The sequence below is a fragment of the Cervus elaphus genome, chromosome X (assembly GCF_910594005.1).
Source record: "Cervus elaphus chromosome X, mCerEla1.1, whole genome shotgun sequence".
In the NCBI taxonomy this organism is placed as follows: Eukaryota; Metazoa; Chordata; class Mammalia; order Artiodactyla; family Cervidae; genus Cervus; species Cervus elaphus.
In genome coordinates this window covers 122383114-122406228 of record NC_057848.1, presented here as the reverse complement: position 1 = coordinate 122406228, position 23115 = coordinate 122383114, and the positions used below count along the sequence as shown (strand labels likewise).

General features: G+C 45.9%; 1 protein-coding gene and 2 long non-coding RNA genes across 17 annotated transcripts in view; 2 read left to right on the top strand and 1 right to left on the bottom strand.

Annotated features, from left to right (window-relative positions):
- LOC122689036 overlaps window positions 1-23115 on the top strand; it is a 574758-nt gene that overhangs the window by 445112 nt on the left and 106531 nt on the right. The gene's annotated exons all lie outside the window — the stretch shown is intronic.
- Window positions 725-19003, bottom strand: LOC122689034. 6 transcript variants are annotated; one of them, XR_006339682.1, is made up of 4 exons: window positions 11176-12656; window positions 9120-9230; window positions 8185-8319; window positions 725-782 (listed from the first exon to the last, which is right to left on the bottom strand). It is a non-coding gene; the product is annotated as an uncharacterized LOC122689034 (long non-coding RNA). The 6 variants fall into 6 exon arrangements; XR_006339683.1 differs by lacking the exon at window positions 725-782 and adding an exon at window positions 6585-6624; XR_006339681.1 differs by lacking the exon at window positions 725-782 and adding an exon at window positions 18989-19003 and having other exon boundaries at window positions 7981-8319; window positions 11176-11386.
- Window positions 22153-23115, top strand: part of LOC122689023 (X antigen family member 5-like) — a 40278-nt gene continuing 39315 nt past the window's right edge. Inside the window, exon 1 of one of the 6 annotated variants that reach the window (XR_006339657.1) lies at window positions 22153-22559. Coding sequence is in view for 4 of the 6 variants with exons in the window: in XM_043895094.1 (XP_043751029.1) it covers window positions 22461-22566 (106 nt within the window). In the remaining 2 variants the exon portion in view is untranslated. Of the gene's footprint in view, window positions 22567-23115 lie in introns of all 6 variants that reach the window. The other 5 variants (XM_043895094.1, XM_043895096.1, XR_006339656.1 and 2 more) reach the window with 5 other exon arrangements.

The window sequence follows — 23115 nt, the reverse complement described above, 5'->3', positions numbered from 1 at the left end:
TCAAAATGGATTAGAGATCTAAATGTAAGACCAGAAATGATAAAACTCCTAGAGGAGACCATAGGCAAAACACTCTCCGACATAAATCACAGCAGGATCCTCTATGACCCACCTCCCAGAATATTGCAAATAAAAGCAAAAATAAACAAATGGGACCTAGTGAAACTTAAAAGCTTTTGAACAACAAAGGAAACTATAAGCAAGGTGAAAAGACAGCCCTCAGATTGGGAGAAAATAATAGCAAACGAAGCAACAGACAAAGGATTAATCTGAAAAATATTCAAGCAACTCCTGCAGCTCAATTCCAGAAAAATAAATGACCCAATCAAAAAATGGGCCAAACAACTAAACAGACATTTCTCCAAAGAAGACATACACATGGCTAACAAACACATGAAAAGATGTTCAGCATCACTCATTATCAGAGAAATGCAAATCAAAACCACAATGAGGTACCATTACACACCAGTCAGGATGGCTGTTATCCAAATGTGTACAAGCAATAAATGCTGGAGAGGGTGTGGAGAAAAGGGAACCCTCTTACACTGTTGGTGGGAATGCAAACTAGTACAGCCATTATGGAGAACAGTGTGGAGATTTCTTAAAAAACTGGAAATAGAACTGCCAGATGACTCAGCAATACCACTTCTGGGCATACTCACAGAGGAAAACAGATCTGAAAGAGACACGTGCACCCCAATGTTCATTGCAGCACTGTTTATAATAGCCAGGACATGGAAGCAACCTAGATGCCCATCAGCAGATGAATGGATAAGGAAGCTCTGGTACAGATACAGCATTTATTATTACTCAGCCATTAAAAAGAATTCATTTGAATCAGTTCTAATGAGATGGATGAAACTGGAGACCATTATACAGAGCGAAGTTAGCCAGAAAGATAAAGACCATTACAGCATACTAACACATATATATGGAATTTAGAAAGATGGTAACGATAACCCTATATGCAAAACAGAAAAAGAGACACAGATGTACAAAACAGACTTTTGGACTCTGTGGGAGAAGGCGAGGGTGGCGTGTTTTGAGAGAATAGCATTGAAACATGTATATTATCTAGGGTGAAACAGATCACCAGCCCAGGTTGGATGCATGAGACAAGTGCTCGGGCCTGTTGCACTGGGAAGACCCAGAGGGATCAGGTAGAGAGAGAGGTGGGAGGGGGGATGGGGATGGGGAATACATGTAAATCCATGGCTGATTCATGTCAATGTATGACAAAAGGCACTACAATATTGTAAAGTAATTAGCCTCCAACTAATAAAAATAAATGAAAACAAACAAACAAATCTGGTTTCCTCGCGGTGTATGCCCAGCAGTGGGTCATATGGCAGTTCTATTCCGAGTTTTTTAAGGAATCTGCACACTGTTCTCCATACGGGCTATACCAGTTTGCATTCCCACCAACCGTGGCAGAAGGTTCCCTTTTCTCCCCACCCTCCCCAGCATTTATTGTTTGTAGACATTTTGATGATGGCCATTCTGACCAGTGTGTGATGATACCTCATTGTGGTTTTCATTTGCATTTTTCTAATAATCTATGATACTGAGCATCTTTTCATGTGTTTATTAGCTATCTGTATGTCTTTGGAGAAATGTCTGCTTAGGTCACTTGCCTACTTTTTATTGGATGTTAATTTTTTTTATATTGAGCCACATGAGCTGTTTGTATATTTTGGAGATTCATTCTTTGTCAGTTGTTTCATTTGCTATTATTTTCTCCTGTTCTGAGCACTGTCTTTTCACCTTGCTTATAGTTTCCTTCATTGTTCAAAAGCTTTTAAGTTTAATTAGGTCCCATTTGTTTATTTTTGTTTTTTATTTCCATTACTCTGGGAGGTGGATCCTAGAGGATTTTGCTGTGATTTAGGTCAGAGAATGTTCTGCCTATGTTTTCCTCTTAAGAGTTCTGTAAGTTCTGGTCTTACACATAGGTCTCTAATCCATTTTGAGTTTATTTTTGCATATGGTATTGGAAAGTGCTCCAGTTTCATTCTCTTATACATAGTTGACCAGTTTTCCCAGCACCACGAGCTGAAGAGACTGTATTTTATCTATTGTATATTTGTGCCTCCTTTGTCAAAGATAAGCTGTTCATAGGTGAAGGGATTTTTCACTGAACTTTCTGTTTTGTCCCATTGATTGATATTTCTGCCTTTGTGCCAGTACCATACTATCTTGATGACTCTGGCTTTGTAGTATAGTCTGAGTCGGGAAGGTGGATTCCTCCAGTTTCATTCTTCTCTCTCAAGATTGCTTTGGGCATTCTGGATCTTTGGTATTTCCATAGAAACTGTGAAATAATTTGTTCTAGTTCTGTGAAAAATACCATTGACAGTTTGATCAGGATTGTGATGAATCTATAGATTGCTGTGGGTAGTAGAGTCATTTTCACTATATTGATTCTTCACTCCAAGAACATGGTACATTTCTCTACTTGTGCTATCTTTGATGTCTTTCATCAGTTTTATTTTAATAGTTTTCTGTATCCAGGTCTTTTGTTTCTTAGCTAAATTTATTCCTAAATATTTTATTCTTTTTGTTGCGATGGTGAATGGAATTGTTTCCTTAATTTCTCTGATTTTTCACTGTTAGTGTATAGGAATGCAAGGAATTTCTGTGTATTAATTTTATATGGCAGGCACATTCTTAACCACTGGACCACCAGGGAAGTCCTGGCCTCCTTGTCTTTGGGTGTGAAGCTCTCTGAGATCTGACACACAGTGAATTCCGGTGATCACTACCATGACCAGGAACAGGCCACGTCCATCACCCTGAAAATGCCCAGGTGCTGCCCCTTTCTGGTTTCTCCTTCCACACCTGAATCCCTGGCAAAAGGATCTGTGCTCCTTCACTACATTTTGGCCTTTGCAAATTTAAAATTCCTTACGTATTCTGAATATAAGACCTTTCTCATACCTGTGATTCACAAACATCTTTCCCCTAATAACAAACGGCTTCACTTTTCATTGCAAGAGATGGGACTGATGAAAACTAGTTTTCCTCCCCACACTCAGAGCCCAATATTGTGTAGACAGCAAGTGCCCATGAGAGTCTTCAGAAGTGAAAATGAATTCTGCTGTCTGTCAGTCTGAGTTCTCAGCTAGTCCCCAGAGCTATATTTCTCATCTCTGATCCCCTACCTGAAGGGAAAATATAATAGAACTGTCTAAGGACAGGTGCTATATCTTTTGCTGTGTTCTTCCTCACACCAGTATTTGCAGTATCAACCAAGCAATGACCAGCAGTCTGTTCTCAATATGTGTCTGTAGACCAAATGAAAAGTACCTGATTTGTTCCAGGTGCTTTACTTTATAATTGTGTTGTGTCATAGTACTGATACAGTGGATGAACCATTTTCTATGTGGTACTCTCTCTTGTCATTTAGCATCTTATTATAAGAACTATATTATACATTTTTAAAAGTTTTGCAGGCTATTTTACATTCATTTGGTCTTCCCTGGGGGCTCAAATGGTAAAGAATCTGCCAGCAATGCGGGAGACCTCGGTACAATCCCTGTGAGACCAAGGGTCAGTACCTCGGTCGGAAAGATCCCCTGGAGAAGATAATTGCAACCCACTCCACTCTTCTTGCCTGGAGAATCCCCATGGACAGATGAGCCTGGCAGGCTACAGTCCAGGGGGTCTCAAAGAGTCAGACAGGGCTGAGTGACTACACTTTGACTTTACCCTCATTCCCATTATTTTATTTCTTTCCCCTATTGGGGATAGGAAAGCATCCTGCAAACCAGTGTGCAGACTACAATCTGACAGACTTGAGACCTGAACGGAGGGACACTCTTGGAGGAACCCGGAGAACCTGGACAGCTGACCCTTCCTCTGTGGGTTACAGTTCCCAAAGGCAAAAACGAGGGCAGTAATACCACCTGCTTCTTGGGTGGTGTCCAGCATCAATGAGCCAGCAGGATCTTAGCTTGCCACTTGTCCCTGTCATGTTATTATTGTAGGTGGCTCAGATAGTAAGGAGGCAGCCTGCAATGCAGGACACCCAGGTTCAATCCTTGGGTTGGGAAGATCCACTGGAGAAGGAAATGGCAACCCACTCCAATAGCAGTGTCCCATGGGCAGAGGAGCCTGGCAGCCTACACAGTCCAGTTCAGCTCGGTCGTACAGTCGTGTCCAACTCGTTGCAACCCCACAAACCGCAGCGCACCAGGCCTCCCTGTCCATCACCAACTCCCAGAGTCCCCCCAAACCCATGTCCATCGAGTCAGTGATGCCATCCAACCATCTTATCCTCTGTCATCCCCTTTTTCTCCTGCCCTCAATCTTTCCCAGCATCAGGGCCTTTTCAAGTGAGTCAGCTGTTCGCATCAGGTGGCCAAAATATTGGAGTTTCAGCTTCAACATCACTCCTTCCAATCAACACGCAGGACTGATCCCCTTTAAGATGGACTGGTTGGATCTCCTTGCAGTCTAAGGGACTCTCAAGAGTCTTCTCCAACAGCACACTTCAAAAGCATCAATTCTTCGGTGCTCAGCTTTCTTTATAGACCAACTCTCACATCCATACATGACCACTGGAAAAACCATAGCCTTGACTAGACGGACATTTGTTGACAATGTAATGTCTCTGCTTTATAACATGCAGTCTAGGTTGGTCATAACTCTCCCTCCAAGGAGTAAGCATCTTTTAATTTCATGGCTGCAGTCACCATGTGCAGTATTTTGGAGCCCCCCAAATTAAACTCTGTCACTGTTTTCCCATCTATTTGCCATGAACTGATGGGACCAGATACCATGCTCTTAGTTTTCTGGATGTTGAGTTTTAAGCCAACTTTTTCACTCTCCTCTTTCACTTTCTTCAAAGGACTCTTTGGTTCTTCTTCACTTTCTCCCATAAGGGTGGTGTCATCTATTTATGTGAAGTTATTGCTATTTCTCCTGGCAATCTAGCTTCCAACTCGTGCTCCCTCCAGCCCAGCGTTTCTCATAATGTACTCTGGTTTTAGGAACGGCAGAGGAACCAGAGATCAAATTGACAATATCCCCTGGATCATTGAAAAAGCAAGAGAGGGGGGCTTCTGCCTGAGGCCTCCCTCCCTCTGCCCTCGCCCGCTAGTCTGCCTGTCCCCCAGCTGTGACAATGTAGAGCCTTGATATACTCCTTTCTCTATTTGGATCCAATCTGTTCATCCACGTCCAGTTCTAACTCTTCCTTCCTGACCTGCATACAGGTTTCTCAAGAGGCAGGTCAGGTGGTCTGGTATTCCTATCTCTTTCAGAATTTTCCACAGTTTATTATGATCCACACAGGCAAAGGCTTTGGCATAGTCAATAAAGCAGAAATATATGTTTTTCTGGATGCTCTTTATTTTTGATGATCCAGCGGATGTTGGCAATTTGATCTCTGGTTCCTCTGCCTTTTCTAAATCCAGCTTGAACATCTGGAAGTTCACGGTTCATGTATTGCTGAAGCCGGGCTTGGGGAATTTTAAGCATCACTTTACTAGCGTGTGAGATGAGTGCAATTGTGCGGTAGTTTGAGCGTTCTTTGGCCTTTCCTTTCTTTGGGATTGGAACGAAAACTGACCTTTTCCAGCTCTGTGGTCACCGCTGAGTTTTCCAAATTTGCTGGCGTATTGAGTGCAGCACTTTCACAGCATCGTCTTTCAGGATTTGAAATAGCTCAACCTATTCGATCACCTCCACTAGCTTTGTTCATAGTGATGCTTCCTAAGGCCCACTTGACTTCACATTCCACGATGTCTGGCTCTAGGTGAGTGATCACACCATCGTGATTATCTAGGTCGTGAAGATCTTTTTTGTACAGTTCTTCTGAGTATTCTTGCCACCTCTTCTTAACATCTTCTGCTTCTGTTAGGTCCCTAGCATTTCTGCCCTTTATTGATTCCATATTTGCATGAAATGTTCCCTTGGTATCTCTAGTTTTCTTGAAGAGAGCTCTAGTCTTTCCCCTTCTATTGTCCAAGGGGTCTTAAAGAACCTGACAGGACCTAGCAACTTTCATTTCCACGTCACTTACACATTTTCAAGTCAAAAATCACTGTCATCATAAAATTCTATTTAAATACAACATTTCCTCTAGGATCAGAAGCAAGACAAGGGAACTCACTCTCTCCACCATTATTCAATTCATCAGCCTATATTATTTTAATTTTCAGTGTCAATGGGTTTGCTCAAAGTTTTCACAAAGGGCTCAGCTGCAGTTTGAACCAGCCAACCTGCCCAAGCAGAGAAAACCATCTGCAGCTTCTAAAGGCAAAAGGTTTCTTTCGTTTTTTAAAAAGGCGAAGGGCGGAGGAGAAACGGGATGGTGACACTTGGAGCAACACTGCCACCTGCTGACCACAGAAACCAAAACGCCACAAACCCAGAAGAAAAGCCAACGTTTTTCTTGGGTTTTCGTGGAGAGGACTGGACACTCTGGATGCGGAAGGTAAGGGGGATTACCATGAGGACCAGAGACAGGAAGGCAACCTCTCGAAGTGGCTCGATTAAACCACCCGTGGACGCGGACTCAAGCGGCTCGCGAAACCAAGGAAACCCGGGCAGAAAGTCAGAATGTCTCACATATCCGGAGCTTGGTGGGCGGTGCTGTGACCCGATTGGCTGGTTCTGGGCCTGCGCGGAGCCACCCAGTGAAGCCCTTGTCAGTCTCCTGGCAGGGGTCGGTTGAAAGTTTTCTCCTGGACCCCGTTTCAAAGTCTTCACTGAGGAACCTGACCGTGTATGTCCGGGTCCTGTCGCCCACTGCCGAAGGCCCACAAGTGCGGAACCCGTACAAGTCCCCTGTATTTCTCCTTCCGTCCACCCCAGGCCTGTGAACGCGATCCTCCCGTGGTATACTCACCGTTCCTTCCGCTCTCACTATTCTGATCCGTCCTCAGTGCCCACGAGGCTCACCGGGTCACTCGGGGGACTCTCCGTCCTCGTCGATGTTCCCCTCCTCTCCACCCGAGCATCCCCCTGCCCGCGGTCTCCCCGCCCCCGCCCCCGCCCCCGGGCATCAGGAAAGACCGCGCCCCTCATGGTGTCCTGTTTCTAACCTTCTTCCCTCTCATCACCCTCAACATGATGGCCTGTCCTCCAGCTCCCTAGCTCTAGTGCCAGTGCACGGATACCAGTACATCCTGGAAACCCTCACCTCTACTACAATAAGTCCTTCCATTATCATCCGCCAGGCACCTCCCCGATCAGATCGGCTCCTTGCACACTCCTGACTATTCACTCCCTGCCTGTGTCTGAGCACCTGAGCGTTGAGGAGCAAACTTTACAGAAGTGTCTCTTCTTAAACCCGTGATTCAGTCTCACCTGCCTACAGTACTACACTACACAGTAGTAACCTTTCTCCATCCTAATGACCAGCCCCACCCGCCAATAATTCGCGGAGAAGCAAGCAGCAACTCAGTGGGATTTCTCAAGTTTCCCAATCCCAAAGTGCATGTTTCTGCCCTGGCAGTATGTTGCCCGTCTGCCCGAGTCCTACTGACTGCACCCAGCCCCTCACCTCTGCCGGGATCCCATCCCTTGCACCTTCCCAGGGACTTCCAACCTGCAGTTATCACCCCTCTCGCCTGAACCAGCCCCTGCTCCCTCTACATCGCAGCATTCCACAACACAGGGGGAAACCCATCCTCTTCTACCACCATCTTCTGCAGCTACTGGCACATCACCTGTTGCCCTTCAGAACAAAATTGCTTCAAATTCTGCTGAGGTATTCTTTACTCAGCCCCCTTCCATGAATCTTTTGTCCCAGTCATTCCACTGTAACTGGCCTTGTCAAGCCCATCATTAAAATTGATACTTCCTGATCCCGCAGACACTCTTCAGTGCTCATCTTGGCCAACATCTCAGGCACCTTCGGCATATATGATTCTTGTGTTCTTTATCCCTGTTTTTTTATATTTCAGGGGCTGGGGCTTCTGTGACACCAAAGTATCCTAACTGTACTTGACAAGGGACACATTCTACCCTATGCCCCCTTTGACCAGGATATTGTATGGGAAGTCTTGGGTCAAATGAAAGACAAACAAAGAAAACAGCATCCCAGTCACAGTGGGGAATGGCCCACAGAGGCAGTGGCGGGCAGAGGTGAGAGAGCTCAGACAGGGAGGTGTGACAAGAAATGAAGAGGAAGACCAAGGCAAGGAGGATTTCACCCCATTCACACTTGGGACTCACAGGGGGCACACTGCGCAATGACCCAATGTTGTCTTTGGGCAGATGGGTGGCTGTCGTTTAGGAATTTCGTTTTCTGGAGCTGATCTTGGTGCCTGCTTTGCTGCAAGTGAAATCCAAGGGAGGGCTCTGCATCACCTGAGGGAGAAATGTGGAAAGGGACTGAATCCAGACGAAACCTAAGCAGCCAATGGGCTAGGAGGCCTTGCGGCTGAGGCTGAGGAGTGGACATCCCTGCCCAGGGGTGGGCTGGACGATGAGACCCAGATTCAGAGGGGTCTGAAGATGCCTGCAGAGTGGCTGAGGCTCAGTCAGCCAGGGAGCACTGGATCCACAGCAAGAGGAGGGAGACAGAAATGCAAGTTTCACCACCCCACCCACGGGCGGTGCAGGTCAGCATCAACAGCTGGAGCCAGGAGAGGACAGTCATCTTTCCCTCAGGGACCACTGACGCCACTTTGAGGAACAAAGGTATGCTGTGTTATAGACTACCCCTCCCACATTACCGCAAGCCTTGTAAGTGACACATACCCCTGCTCCATGGCTGAAAGAAGAAGAGAGCATTTTCACCAGGATATACTGAGCATTTTTATCTTTGGATATTCAGTTGGTTGCATGCAACCATGCTTTCCATGTTAGAAGCAACTGCAATAGGAGTTTTCTCGTGACTAACTAGTATGAACGGTGAACACTCATGAGGAAGATCACATCAGCCAGGGAGAACAAACAGATTAAAGTGTCCGTGGAATCTGAGGAGCATACATTGAGACTGTGATCTCAACAACCCATGCGCCCCCACCCCCGCCACCGCCCTGGCTCTTCCCGTGACCAAGGGTCGCAGAGGCAGAGTGGGGCCCAGAGGGAGAGGAAGGTCTTCCTGGAACTCCAATGCTGCTTTGAAACCACCACTCTCCCTTCACCTCGACGTGAACACTCACCTGTGAAGATCATTCCAATTCTCCATTCTGTCTTCTAGTCAACAGTCCTGATGATTCTTTTGGAACTGGCATCCTGGTCTCTTTGGTTTAGAGAACAGAAAATAGCATACCCTGCAAGCACACAGACCTCTACTTCCAATACGCTGCGTCTTTGATTCCTTTCAAGCCATGCTTCTTGAAAGCACAGACTCCAGGAGCATCCTTATCTGGTTACCTCTTGATTCCTCCTCTGAGTACCCATCCACACAACATCCCCTTGCTAATGCATCCCAAGAGCTCCGTGGGCCAAACCGTAGTACCCGGTACTGTATTGGCCACAGACACATTCCGTTTTCAAAAACACTTTCCTTGGTCAGAGTCTCTGACAGAAGCGCATCCTGGCTTTCCTCCTCCCTCTCAGTCCATTACTTCTAAGACTGTTTGTGTGTCCATTTACATTGATCCCCTCCTAAATCTTGGTTTTGCTTTCCTCTGGTTTCCCACCTCTGCCCCGTGGTCTTCCATTCTACACATAATCCTTGGGTGACCACGTCACCCCCCAGAGCTTTTACCCATCTGACTTGTTTTCATTAGTATCCCTCTATGCTGATAGCTTTTCCTATCACCAGATCTACCTCAGACGTCCCAACTGGGCCCCACTTCCCCCACAGGCTGAGACGTATAGGCCATCTGCACTCAGATGTCCCATAAGCACTTCAGACCTGCTAGTAGCCCCAGGCCAATGTTCCCTGGGGTGTCTCACAGATGGGCACGGCCATGCACCCAGTTCCTTCAACCACAATCCCGGACACGCTGCTGGGTGTGATCTTCACTGAGCCATGACTCCCCTGGAGCTGCTCTGGAAAAGGCTGACCCGAGATCTTCCTGTTGCCACAGGTGGGGATCCGTTCCTCTCAGGGGCCCTGTTCCTACAGACACACTCTGAAGGTGTCCTGAGCACAGGCCATCACCCTCCTTTGGATCTCCGAGAGAACCTGGCCACTGTAATCCATCTGAGAGGATGAAAGCCTTGTCTTTAACAGGACGGTGAGTCAGGACACAGCAGTGTAAGCCCATCATTGGGGAACATGCCCAAGAATATCCAGAAGAAATTCTTAAAGTAGAACGTTTCGAGAGGTGGGTCTTAAAAGGTGTGCATCAAACAAGGGATTGCTTAATTGTAGTTTTCCCAATAAACATCCTGTTCTTATTTGGTCTTCATCTGAGCATGGGAGTTAATTTGATAACACAGGAAAATAGTTCAAAACAGCAACTGAGCCCAGGCAGGAGATATGCTGACACCCGATCCTTCCACGTCAACATCAATAGCTACAAATCTCAGCCATCTTTAATCTCTTTTTGAAGCACTCTTTTGATCTGTCCAATGCAGTAATCTCCACAGTGTTTCAGAAATGTATTCAACTAACTAGGCACAAGGGATCCTGATAAGAACTACAACATACTGAGTTTCACTAACAACAGCAGGGTTTATACTGTAAAACTTTGGATTCAGGAACATGCAGCAGAGCAAGCACAAGGTCAGTTTTCAAACAAGTATTTATTTGGGCAAGTTGTCCCTTTCCTCAGCCTAAGGTGCCTGTCAAGCATAGCGGGCCATGATGAAAGCCTGCTTTGCTTGTAGAGAGTTGGAAGTTTTCGATGTTCGATTTCTTCCAGTAAGAATGGGTTCTGGTTCCACAGCTGCAAGCTCGGCTTCCGTAAGAGAACTTTTTCACATAATGCTCATGCCAGGGCTACACACCAACCCTACTATATCAGACTCTCCTGGGATGTGCTGCCAGCATCAGCTCTTCTAAAGCCTCTCCAGGGGAGATGTGATGCACAGTTAAGATTGAGAAGCACAATCACATGATGCTTCACCTGTCCTGGTTTAAATAGAATCCTCAACTGAGGAGCAATGTTTGCTACTAATGAACTTTTTAAAAAATTTGTAATTAAAAATTCCCTTCAGAGGTAAATTCCCTTCTGAGGGATTTTGACATATTTATTCACAGCCATATTTAGAACAATTTCAATGACTCAGAGATGTGTCATGACCCCAATTCCTCTTCCTTACCAGACAATCAGGCAGATGGAGGGGAGGGAATGCCCCTCAGTCCTGGTGGCAGAAGGAGGATGGATCAAGTTCCGTTGTCTTGGTTACTGCTCTGCTGAGCATCCCTCCTGGGTTGCTGAGCTCAGGCAGGGGGCCTCACACCAGGCAACAGGTATTCCTGTGACCAGAGGTTGGAGCTAAGGGCTGAGATCCGTTACCAGGGAAACGGAAGCTGGGTCCACGTGATTTGAGAAGAATGGGAAAACAACGAAGTGGAATTTCAGATGCAGGGTGGGTTTTGGGAGCCTGTCCAGAGCCATTGACTTGTGGTCACACAGCCGGCCCCTTGAGTCAACACAGAGACACAGTAGTTGTGTGTGCTCCCTGGGGATTCTGTCCTGACGTGCACAACGACTGTTTCTGGAGGGAGCATCTAGCACTCGTGGAGGAGGCTGGACCCAGAACGTGGAAGGAGCAGGGGCACTCCTCGTTGTTACAAAGCAATGGCATGTCTTTCCCCACATGTCTCACTTGGACATCTGCATTACCTTCCTAAACTGCTTTACTGAGGTATAATTACATACCACAAATCACACCCATCACTTCCAGGGCAGTGACTTTTAGCACCTTCACACAGTGGTGCAACCCCCACCACAGTGCAGGTGTGGAACACCGCCAGCGCCACTAAAGTTTCCGCGTACCCGTCAGCAGTGGATCCCCAACAGGACCTGCAGGCCCAGGCATCCTCTCGTCTGATTTTCCTCTCTGTAGATTTGCCCTTTCTGGGCATTTCATATCAACGGACTCCCGCAGGAAGTGGCCTTTTGTGTCTGGGATGTTTCACTTAGCGTAATGCTTTGGAGGCTCACCCATGTGGCAGCAGAAAGCAGAAGTTCATCACTTTTCATCCATCTATGCTATTCCACTGTATGGCTACATACAGCATACTTTGTTTACCACTCTCCAGCTGACTGGAAACTCTCCATGTGTCAGAGCCCAGAGAGCTGCACACCCAAGGACAAGCAGGCCAGGAATTCCCTGGTGGTCAAGTGGTTAAGAATGTGCCTGCAATATTGTTAAGTAGTCTCCAACTAATATAAGTAAATTTAAAAAATTAAAAACAGTGTGCCTGCCATAAAAAGTGAATGCACAGAAATCCATTGCATTCCTATAAACTAATAACAAAAAATCAGAAAGAGTAATTAAGGAAACTATCCATTTACCATTGCAATGAAAAGAATAAAATACTTAGGAATAATTGTACGAAAAGAAACAAGAGACCTGTATACAGAAAACTATAAAAAAGAAACTGACAAAAGAAATCAAAGATGACACAAAGAGATGGAGAAGCGTACCATGTTCTTGCATTGGAAGAATCAGTACAGTGAAAATGACTCTACTACCCAAAGCAATCTGTAGATTCATCACAATCCCAATCAAACTACCAAAGGTATTTTTCACACAACTAGAACAAATAATTTCTCAGTTTGTATGGAAACAGTAAGGACTCTGAATACCCAAAACAATCTTGAGAAAGAAGAATGGAACTGGAGGAATCAACCTTCCTGACTTCAGACTATACTACAGACTATACTACAAAGCTACAGTCATCAAGACAGTCATCAAGGCAGTATGGCAGAAAGACAGAAATATAGATCAATGGAACAAAATAGGGAACCCAGAGATAAATCCACACACCTATGCACAGGTTATCTTTGACAAACGAGACACAAATATACAATGGCGTAAACAAAGTCTCTTCAACACGTGATGCTGGGCGAAATGCTCAACTACGTAAAAGAATGAAACTGGAGCACTTTCTAACACCACACAACAAAATAAACTCAAAATGGATTAAAGATCTAAATGTGAGACCAAAAACTATAAAACTCTTAAGAGGAAACCGTACGCAGAACACTGTCTGACATAAACCACAGCAAGATCCTCTATGGCCCACCTTCCAGAGTAATGGAGATAAAAACACAAATAAACAAAAGAGACCAAATTTAACTTAAATGCTTTGGCACAATGAAGGAAACTGTAAGCGAAGTGAAAAGATGGAACTCAGAATTGGAGAAAATAACAGCAAATGAAACAACTGACAAAGAAGGAATCTCCAAAATATACAAGCAGCCCATGCAGCTCAATACCAGAAAAACAAACAACCCCATAAAAAGGGGGCAGGAGATCTAAACAGACATTTCTCCAAAGACATAGAGGTGGCTACCAAACACATGAAGAGATGCTCAACATCACTCATTATTAGAAAACTGCAAATCAAAACCACAATGAGGTATCATCTCACACAGGTCAGAATGGCCATCATCAAAAAGTCTACAAACAATAAATGCTGGAGATGGTGTGGAGAAAAGGGAACCTTCTTCCACTATTGGCGGGAACGCAAACTGGTACAGCCACTATGGAGAACAGAGTGGCGATTCCTTAAAACACTGGGAACAGAACTGCTACACCACCCAGCAATCCCACTGCTGGGCATACACCTCGAGGAAACCAGAAATGAACAGACACATGTACCCCAATGTTCACAGCAGCACTATTTACAACAGCTAGGACATGGAGGGAATCTAGATGTTCATCGGCAGATGAATGGATGAGGAAGTTGTGGTGCGTATACACAATGGACTATTACTCAGCTATAAAAAGGAATGCATTCAAATCAGTGATAATAATGTGGATGAACCTGGAGCCTATTATACAGAGAGAGGTCAGTCAGAAAGAGAAAGACAAATACTCGTATTAAAGCATATATATGGAATTTAGAAAGACGGTAGCAACGATTCTACATGCAGGGAGGCAACGGAGACAGTGACTTACAGAACATACTTTTCGACTCAGTGAAAGAAGGCAAGGGTGGGATGATTTGAGAGAACAGCAGTGAAACATATATACTCCCATATGTAAAACAGATGACCAGTGGAAGTTCATTGCATGAAGCACGGCACCCAAAGCCAGTGCTCTGGGATAACCTAGAGGGATAGGGTGGGGAGGGAGGTGGGATGGGGGTTCCGGAGGGGAGGACACATGTATACCTGCGGCTGATTCATGTTGATATATGGCAAAAGCCATCACAATATGGTATAGTAATTATTTTCCGATTAAAATAAATTTATGATTAAAAAAATAAAACAGAATCCACCTGCCCATGCAACGGGGCAGGCGTTCTGTCCCTAGTTCAGGAAGATTCCACGTGTCCCAGGGCAACTAAGACTGTGTGTCACTACTGAACCCACCTGCTTCGACTACTGAAGCCCTCGAGCCTAGAGTCCATTCTCCGCAACAAGAGAAGTCTCTGAGATGAGAAGCGTATGCACCGCCACTAAAGGGTAGTCCTCCTTTTCCACAACTAGAGAAAGCCTCGTGCAGCAACAAAGACTCAGTGCAGCCAACAATAAATAGATAAATAATAAGAAAGAAAACCGGGCCAATCTTACTATGTGTTCATTTGAAAAATCCAATGGTAGATACCGAAGTAGGTGCATCTCTCTAGATTCTTTGAATGATCATATCTTGGGTGAAGCTAATAAAAATTACATCACAGGCTATATTAAAAGTTTAGATCAGCTTCCCAGGCACTGCTCTTTTCTCGAGAGGTACTTTTCTCAGAGAACTGTTACTGAGGAACTTTAGTCACTGAACTGAGGCCTCCACCACATTCAAGGGCAGAAAGCAAAAGACATTAAGAAGACACGGTTCAAATCCTATGAGTTTATGAGTTGCCTGTGACCACTGGCTAGGATGAACATACATCCCAGAGTCTATTCACATTTCAGTAACTGGAACCTCTATTTCAACCACTTAGTTCAGTTCTTTAAGGCCACTGCTGTCCCCTTAAACAAACATTTGGTGTGAAACACGTGGAAAATGACCTTAACCCAATTCACTGCCAACCTTCTGTCACATGTCACAAGGAGTCTCTCACGATGCTATTTCCTCACCTAGACAGCCAATTCTCAGATAAAGAAAAGAATTCACACACACACATCTTGTGAAGAAATACTAAGATTTTAGAAACTGACTCACAACTAACCCATGGTTCATCATTCTTTTCTCTCGTCTCCCTCCATCCACTCTGAGAATTGAATATTTGGCCATGCTGTCTGATTTGCCTACCAACTGCTCATACCACACACAGGATGTTGTTTCAAGTGAGCCTATATACGCGCCATTGACACCAGCCAGCCCTACTGAAGTTGGCTACCTAGGGGCAGGGAGGTGGACGGGGCAATAAATTCATCATCTCATTTCCTTCATCACCCTACCCCATTTCATTCCCTGCAGTCACTTGGACCAAACGAATAAAGATCTCGCACCAAATCGCTGCTTAAAGCACCACTGCCTCAAGTTTCCTTCGTTATCTCACGTGGTTTCTGAGCCCAGGGAACAGATTTTACTTGAGATGAGTAAAGCTAGAGAGACAGCCCATTGGCCAGAGATTCTTTTTCGCAGGTGATGTCTCTCAGTATACTCTTTACGACCCCATGGACCAAGGCCCTCCAGGCTCCTCTGTCCAGGGGATTCTCCAGGCGAGAATACTGGAGTGGATTGCCATGCCCTCCTCCAGGGAACCTTCCCGACCCAGGGATTGAACCCAGGTGTCCTAATTCCCCTGCACTGCAGACAGATTCTCTACCACTGAGCCCCCGGGGAAATCCATGACGAACCTAGACCACATATTTAAAAGCAGAGTCGTCACTTTGCTGACAAAGGTCTGCAGAGTCAAAACGGTGGACTTTTCAGTAGTCGTGTACAGATGTGTGAGTTGGATCATTAGGAAGGCTGAGTGATGCTTTCAAATTGTGGTGCTAGAGAGATGATGCTTTAGAATCCCTCGGACACTAAGGAGAACTACTCTGCCCATCATACAGGAAATGAATACTGAATACTCTGAATACTCACTGGAAGGACTGATGCTGAAGCTGCAATACTTTGGCCACCTGATGAGAATAGCTGACTCATTGGAAAACACCCTAGTGCTGGAAAAGAACAAAGGCAGGAGGAGAAGGGGGAGACAGAGGGTGAGATGGTTAGGCAGCATCACCAACACATGGACATTAATTTGATCAAACTCAGGGAGATAGTGTAGGACAGAGGAGCCTGGCGTGCTGCAGGTCATGGGCTCGTTAATAGTCGGACACGACTGAGTGACTGAACCACCACCTCCACCTTCCCTTTGAGCTTCCCTAAGGTGCCACCGCCCCACACTCAGCGGGGCTAAGAAGCTTTCTGTGTGTGTCAGTGGTGAAGGCTGAGACTTCTGTCTTCACACACTCAGCGCCCCCTGCTTAGGGTTGATGGCGGGTCCTTAATGCTCATCACTCCCTCCCAGAGCTCAGACCAGGCAGCCTTCTCACAACAGTCATGGAGCACCTACCCTGCTACAGAATTGGGAGTTGGAGCTGTTTACCCCTCTCAATGTGTTTTCTCCCTTTACATTGACTTCCACATTTCTTCCTGAGTCACCGAATCCAACTCTGCTCATCCCCACCTGGTCCCTCTAAGAAGCTGCACCTGCATCTCTGGCACATCTCTAGCACCACATGCATGGGGTGGGTGCATGTACGCCCTGCGCCATGTATCTTCCTTCTCCTTTCTCTTCGGAATCTGTAGACTCCAAGACATCACAAAAAGCACTCCAGATCGCCCACAAAGGGGGCGGTGCTGCAGGGAGGCTGACTCTCATCCACAGCCTGGCTCAAAGCAGGACTGTGTTATAAGCGCCACAAGCTGCCCCACTGCATCATGGGAGCCAAAAGAGCCAAGGTCTGAAAGTCCTAACACAGACATTTCCGTGGACAGAACACCAGTGTCTTCCTTGGCACTTGTGAGCTGTTTTCTGGTTTGGGCCTATGGGGTCACTGACATTTTTCACAACGCTTGCAGGCTTAGCTAGCCTTCCATCAGGACCTCTCTATTCCGCACAGCCCCCCACCTACTGTACGAAAGACATCACTTCTGAGTTCAGTGCGCTGATTGGCTTTTCACTTGGCAGGGATACCAACACAACTTTTTTATGCTGAAACCTCAAGACACCTGAGAACGAGTCTTCAGAAAGTCCATTTTTCAATTATAATAGAAAAACTGCCTATGTAACAATGAAGATACAACAAATTACAATACTAATACAATGTTATTTGAAAATTATCTAGACTGTCACACTTCAGAGAAAAAAACTTAGTATGTGGTCTATTGCCTTCCAGGTTTTGTTCTCTGCATTTTAGAAAATTACCAGATGGTGGAGGTAATGTCTTCATGATATTGTATCTGTTGCTCTGTCTGTGTATCATTATATTATACTATGGTTATGCTACTTTCCATAATGATGAGGGTGCTCCACTAATGTTGGTCAGAGGAAGCACTGTTTACCTCCCTATGGTCCAGGAACTGTTCCCTGTGATGTGTGCATGCTGACATGTCACCCCATGGTCTTTCACGCACTTAGGAGACACTGTGTTCAATCCATACTCAGATCCATAGTAATGTTTCAGGAGGATGGACATGTAGATCTGCCCTTTGATCCAGAAGACACCAGACCCTGCACTGTATTCCAGATTGGGGTCAGATCCCACACCTGGCTGTTTCTCTCTGGCCTGGGCACCAACCTGACTCAGCTCTTGCCAGCTAGGTGACTTTGTGCAGATGCATTCACCCATTAACATCTACGTGTCTCTGCTCCTCAGCTGATGAAAGGGATGATAGCATTACAGATGCTTACCTCACAGTGTTGCTATGAGTACATAGAGACTAATTGATGATAAAATTTCTGTGGTAAGGCAAATGATCTAGAATAGATAATGATTCTGAAATACAACATTGGAGGAGTAACACTAACCTGAAATTTACTTTGCAGCTTCAACCAAAAGTTGTAAGCAACCATGTGTCTATGAAGGGATGAATGGATACAGAAAACGTGGTGACAGCAGTCAGAATGGCCACCATCAAAAAGTCTACAAACAACAAAGGCTGGATAGGGTGTGGAGGAAGGGGAACCCTCTTACACAGTGGGTGGGAATGCAAACTGGTATAGCCACTATGGAGAACAGTGTGGGATTCCTTTAAAAACTGGGAATAGACCTGCCATGTGACCCAGCAATCCCACTGCTGGGCATAAACCCTGAGGAAACCAGAAGTGAAACAGACACATGGACCCCAATGTTCACCGCAGCACTGTTTACAATAGCTAGGACATGGAAGCAACCTAGATGCCCACTGGCACACGAATGGAGAAGGACATATACATGTGGTACATATACAATGGAATATTACTCAAGTATAAAAAGGAATGCATTTGAGTCAGTTCTAATGAGGTGGATGAACCTGGAGCCTATGATACAAAGTGAAGTAAGTCAGAAAGAGAATGAGAAATACTGTATATTAACACTTACATATGGAATTTAGAAAGACGGTACCAATGACCGTACATGCAGGGCAGCAAAAGAGACAGTGTTAAGCTCCATGCATGAAGCAGGGCACTCAAAGCCGGTACTCTGCAACAACCCAGAGGGATAGAGGGGGGAGGGCGGTGGGAGGGGGGTTCAGGATGGGGGCACACATGAAGCCCTAAGGCCAATTCATGTTGATGTATGACAAAAACATCACAATATTGTAAAGGAATTATCGTCCAATTAAAATAAATTTGAAAAGAGAAAATCTGAGATATACAATGGAATATTATTCAGTCACAAAGAACATTCTGCCTTTTGCAACAACATGAATAGACTTCAAAGGCTTTATGCTAAGTGAAATAAGTGAAAGAAAGAAAGACATATATTGTATGTTCTCACTTATATGCAGAACCTAAAAAAGTCAAACTTACAGAAATTTCCAAGACTTTAGGATGGTGGTTCCAGGGCCAGTGCAAAATGTTGAATACAGGGTACAAACGTCCAGGTATGAGATGAATAATTTGCGTGGATCCAATGTATAGCATGATGAGTATAATTTACAAAACTGTGTAATACAGTGAAAGCTAAGGGGGTAGATCTGAGATTTTATTTCCTCAACAATTTTTAAAAAGGATTATGTGAGGGGATAGAGTGCCAACCCTGCTGTGGGAATCGTTTTGCCAAATATATGTGTATCAAATCATCACATTGGCATCTTAAACTTACAGGTTATATGTCAATAATACCTCAAAAAAGGTGGAAAAATAAGAGAGTCCTAAGTGTGTCTGGTGGGAGAGCCCTCAAGCTGTATTCTGTGTCCCTCTGACGTCTCCACATCATTCTTGAACTTTGCCTTGTTACTGACATGACAAGGTGAACCAGGATCATTTCCTTTCCTTCCTCAGCCTGGGAACCTGTCATTTAGTGGAGAAAGGTGTTCAGAAGCTAGGATCTGGGGACTGGTGTAACTGTGGCCATTGGAATGTTGCTGTTTTCAGTAACTTGGGAATATATGTGTGTACACAATCACACACACATACACATAGACACACATCTATAGTTATATATCAGTCTACCCACATATGCACACCTATCGAATACAAGAAGTTTGCGTGGAGACCTTTAATTCCAGTAGAATTGCTGAGAATTTGTTCTGGTTTACTTCCTTTCTATACTGGAAATTCCCTTTTCCAAAAATGAAAGACGTGGCTCTCAGCATTCTTATGTATTTGGTGAATAGTTGATGAGTTGATGAATCCCAATGCATATAAGTGATCCCTCCTCCACGAAAGGGTCCTCCTCACAATCTATGCAGAACCATCCCTTGTCCTTGACTTCCACACCTCACTCAACCTTGCATCCATGAAGCAGTTAGCCTCCTTCCCGCCCAAACCTCAGGGATATCCTTCTTTCCACCTTGGGCTCTGACTTTCCAGGCAGGGATGGCCCTTTAGACATACCCATGCCTTGCCTGGCAACACCTAACGGCTTTAGGACTGACTTGCTCAGGCACAAAAAAGGGAAGGGAAAGAAAGGTAGGGACAGGAAAAGGTGACTATGTCCTAATAGGGTCAGCCAATCAACGTGAACTGGGCCAAACCCAAGCAATGTGATGAAGCCAGTCGTTTGTTTTTTTTGCCCCTCATTGTCCTCCAACTTCCCTTCCTGCCTCTGCCCTTGCGCCAGTTCCTGTTTCCTTCTTAAGTCCTGCCCTCCATCAAGACTACCAATGTTACGAGGCATGATTCCCACATTATAACTGATCTCTGCTGCTTGGCTGACATTCAGTGTGATATCCCTGCAGCTGGGACACTCAAACTCTCTCTCTCTTATCATGGACCAGAAGGTCTCACTCCTAATTTCAGGGATAGGTAGGAGAGAAGGTGCAGGGCACACGTTGGAGCCCTCAGTCCTTCATCTGTGAAATGCGGATGATCACAAATTGTGAGAGAAAGAGACAGCAGCAACCAGACCCCTTTCAATGAGTGCTACATGCCAAACCCAGTGCATCACAGGACTCCTTGACATTCAGGAGCACACCAAGTAGATTTCCATGCCAGGACAGTTTCATTTGTTGTTCCTTCTGCCTGGAATGCTCTTCCCTTAGATAACCCCATGGCCTGCTCCCTCACTTCCTCCAGATCTCTGCTTACTTGCCATCTTTCAAGGAGACTTTCCCTCCTTACCTTGAATAAAATAATAACATCATACCTACATATACCCTTTCCCCTGATCTAGCATTATCTTTCTTCATAGTGCCTGACACCCTTGATTTATTTACTGACCACCAAGTCTATCAAAGGAGAGACTTGGTCAGTTCTCTCCTGTCACAAACTCCTCCAACAGTGCTCAGGTATATGGCAGGTGCTCAGAAAACATTTGCTGAAGGATAGTCTGGAGCCAGGCAACACACATTGCTAACATGCGCAGGTACCCTCCAAGACACGCACTGGCCCCACAGTAATAATTATGAACAACCTGAGATTCCAGGAGGCAACTGATACACTCAACAACACACAGTCAGCATGTCAGGTTCCAGGTCTCAGAATCATATCTGCCAGCTTCCAAACCCTAAATCCTGGACAGAGAACTCACAGCCAAGAATATAAGAGGTTTTATTTCTGACACAGAGACTCCAGACAGCTCAGATTGATACCCAGAGACACCAAAAAGAGCTCACTGAATCTCTGCACAGACAGCACACAACTTGTCTCAGACCCTCAAACACAACTGAGACCATCACCATAAACGCTGTGACAAAGACCCTCCAAACAGGCCAAAGTCTTCAAGACAGAAACAAATGAGAACTGCACAGATACTTCACACCATGGAGACTGACGCCCAAACCACTCGACACTTACCAACCTAATACAAAAACCCTAAACGGAAAGAGAACCTTTAATAACTCAAGAACATCATACGACCTTCAGATAAAGTGCCCAGACAAATGGAAAACCTGCACCCTGTGCACAGATCCCCAAGCAGCTGAGACTTCGCACCTTTAGACAAACCCATCCTTAAAGCAGCTCAGAGACATCACAACTTGGGACCAGAATCAAAAACTCAGAGGTCTCACAATCTCAGGTGCACACGCCTACAAAGGGATCTCACACCCAGGGACTGAAAGGCCAGAAAGCTCCAAAAATGCACACCCCGGAATACAGGCACACACATCCTAGGGGCTTTGTACTATGGCTCACAAAATCCACTCAGATCAAATATCCCATCACTCACGACTCTGCCCAAAGGCTCAAGGAGATCAAATGTACCCAAACAGCACCTGTGTTGACACACGTAGCGATACTCGAGCCGAGGCTCCCTGGAACAGGTTAGTCTCCAGGGAGAGACAGCTAACTCAGAGACCTCTCCCTGGACATGAATTGCATGCATTTCTGCGAATATCCGTGCGCTGCCACACAATCCAGACTGAGCGAGAGCTAAACAAGACCGAAACGCCGTCACCATGCACAGCCAGCGACCGCGCCAAACCTCGCCACTAACCAGGGCAGCTATTCGACCCCTTCGGGAAAAGCAATACAACTCAGAGAAACACTGTATGCTCTAAAAAGCCGCGAACGGCAACATGCCTCTCGTCCTCAGGTCCAGGTCAGCCATCCCAGTGCCTGTAACAGCCAGCCAGCCAACTGGAACTGGGCCGGAGACGAAGCAGGGCGGGACTCGCGGGACTTCCGGCGCCAATTCGCGCCCCGGAAGAGCTCATTCCTGCGACCTCGCGGTGACCAATCAATGCCCAGAACGCTCCCTGACGCCAGACCCCAAACTGGCAGCCCAGCTCGCTCAGTAGCCGTCCCCCCTTGGATGTAACCATGTAGAAACGAAGGGGGGAATTCGAAAAGAGACGAGGACAGCTGCAGCTTAATACCGGTGTCCACTCGGACTCAGATGCAGCCGGAAGCCGGAATGGAGCGAATGGGGATGGAGCCAGTGGTGCCATGGGTGCCTCCGCTGGGAACTCTGGTCGATGCCCGACGCGGTTTAAAGGTACTCTGTTAATTGTCATACGCGCTCTTGAATGGTACCTTCCAGAGTGGGTGGTTCTACCGCTACCCCTCAGTGCCACATCCCTGGACCGAACTGTTTCATCTGGCGCGCCCCTTGGTGGTGAGCCTGGGGAACAGCCGATGTAGATGCCGGTGGCCCGTTAGAGGATGGATGATCCTCCAAGGGTGGAAGGGCAACGTGAGGATGAAAACCCCGCCGATTGCTGCAATCTTGGACTCAGAAAAATGTCTCCATAAACTGAAGATTACTTCTCTGTAGTGGCCACTATCATAACAGGAAGCATGGAAAGAATTTTCTGTGTGCTGGGCATTGTTCTTGTTTGTGCTTTCCTGTTTAATACAGAATAGGTCTCAATGGGGAAAGCCAGCCACAGTCCCCCAGCGGGCAGGGGAGAGAAAGCTTTGGACTGGGATCCGAAGGTCTGGAGTGGGGAAGGCCTCTGTCGTTGACTCCGAGTAATATGTGAGAAGGAAAACAGGATATTCCATTCTGTTGGGAAAGGGGTCAACTCCGAGGGGAGCCAAGGATAGTGCAT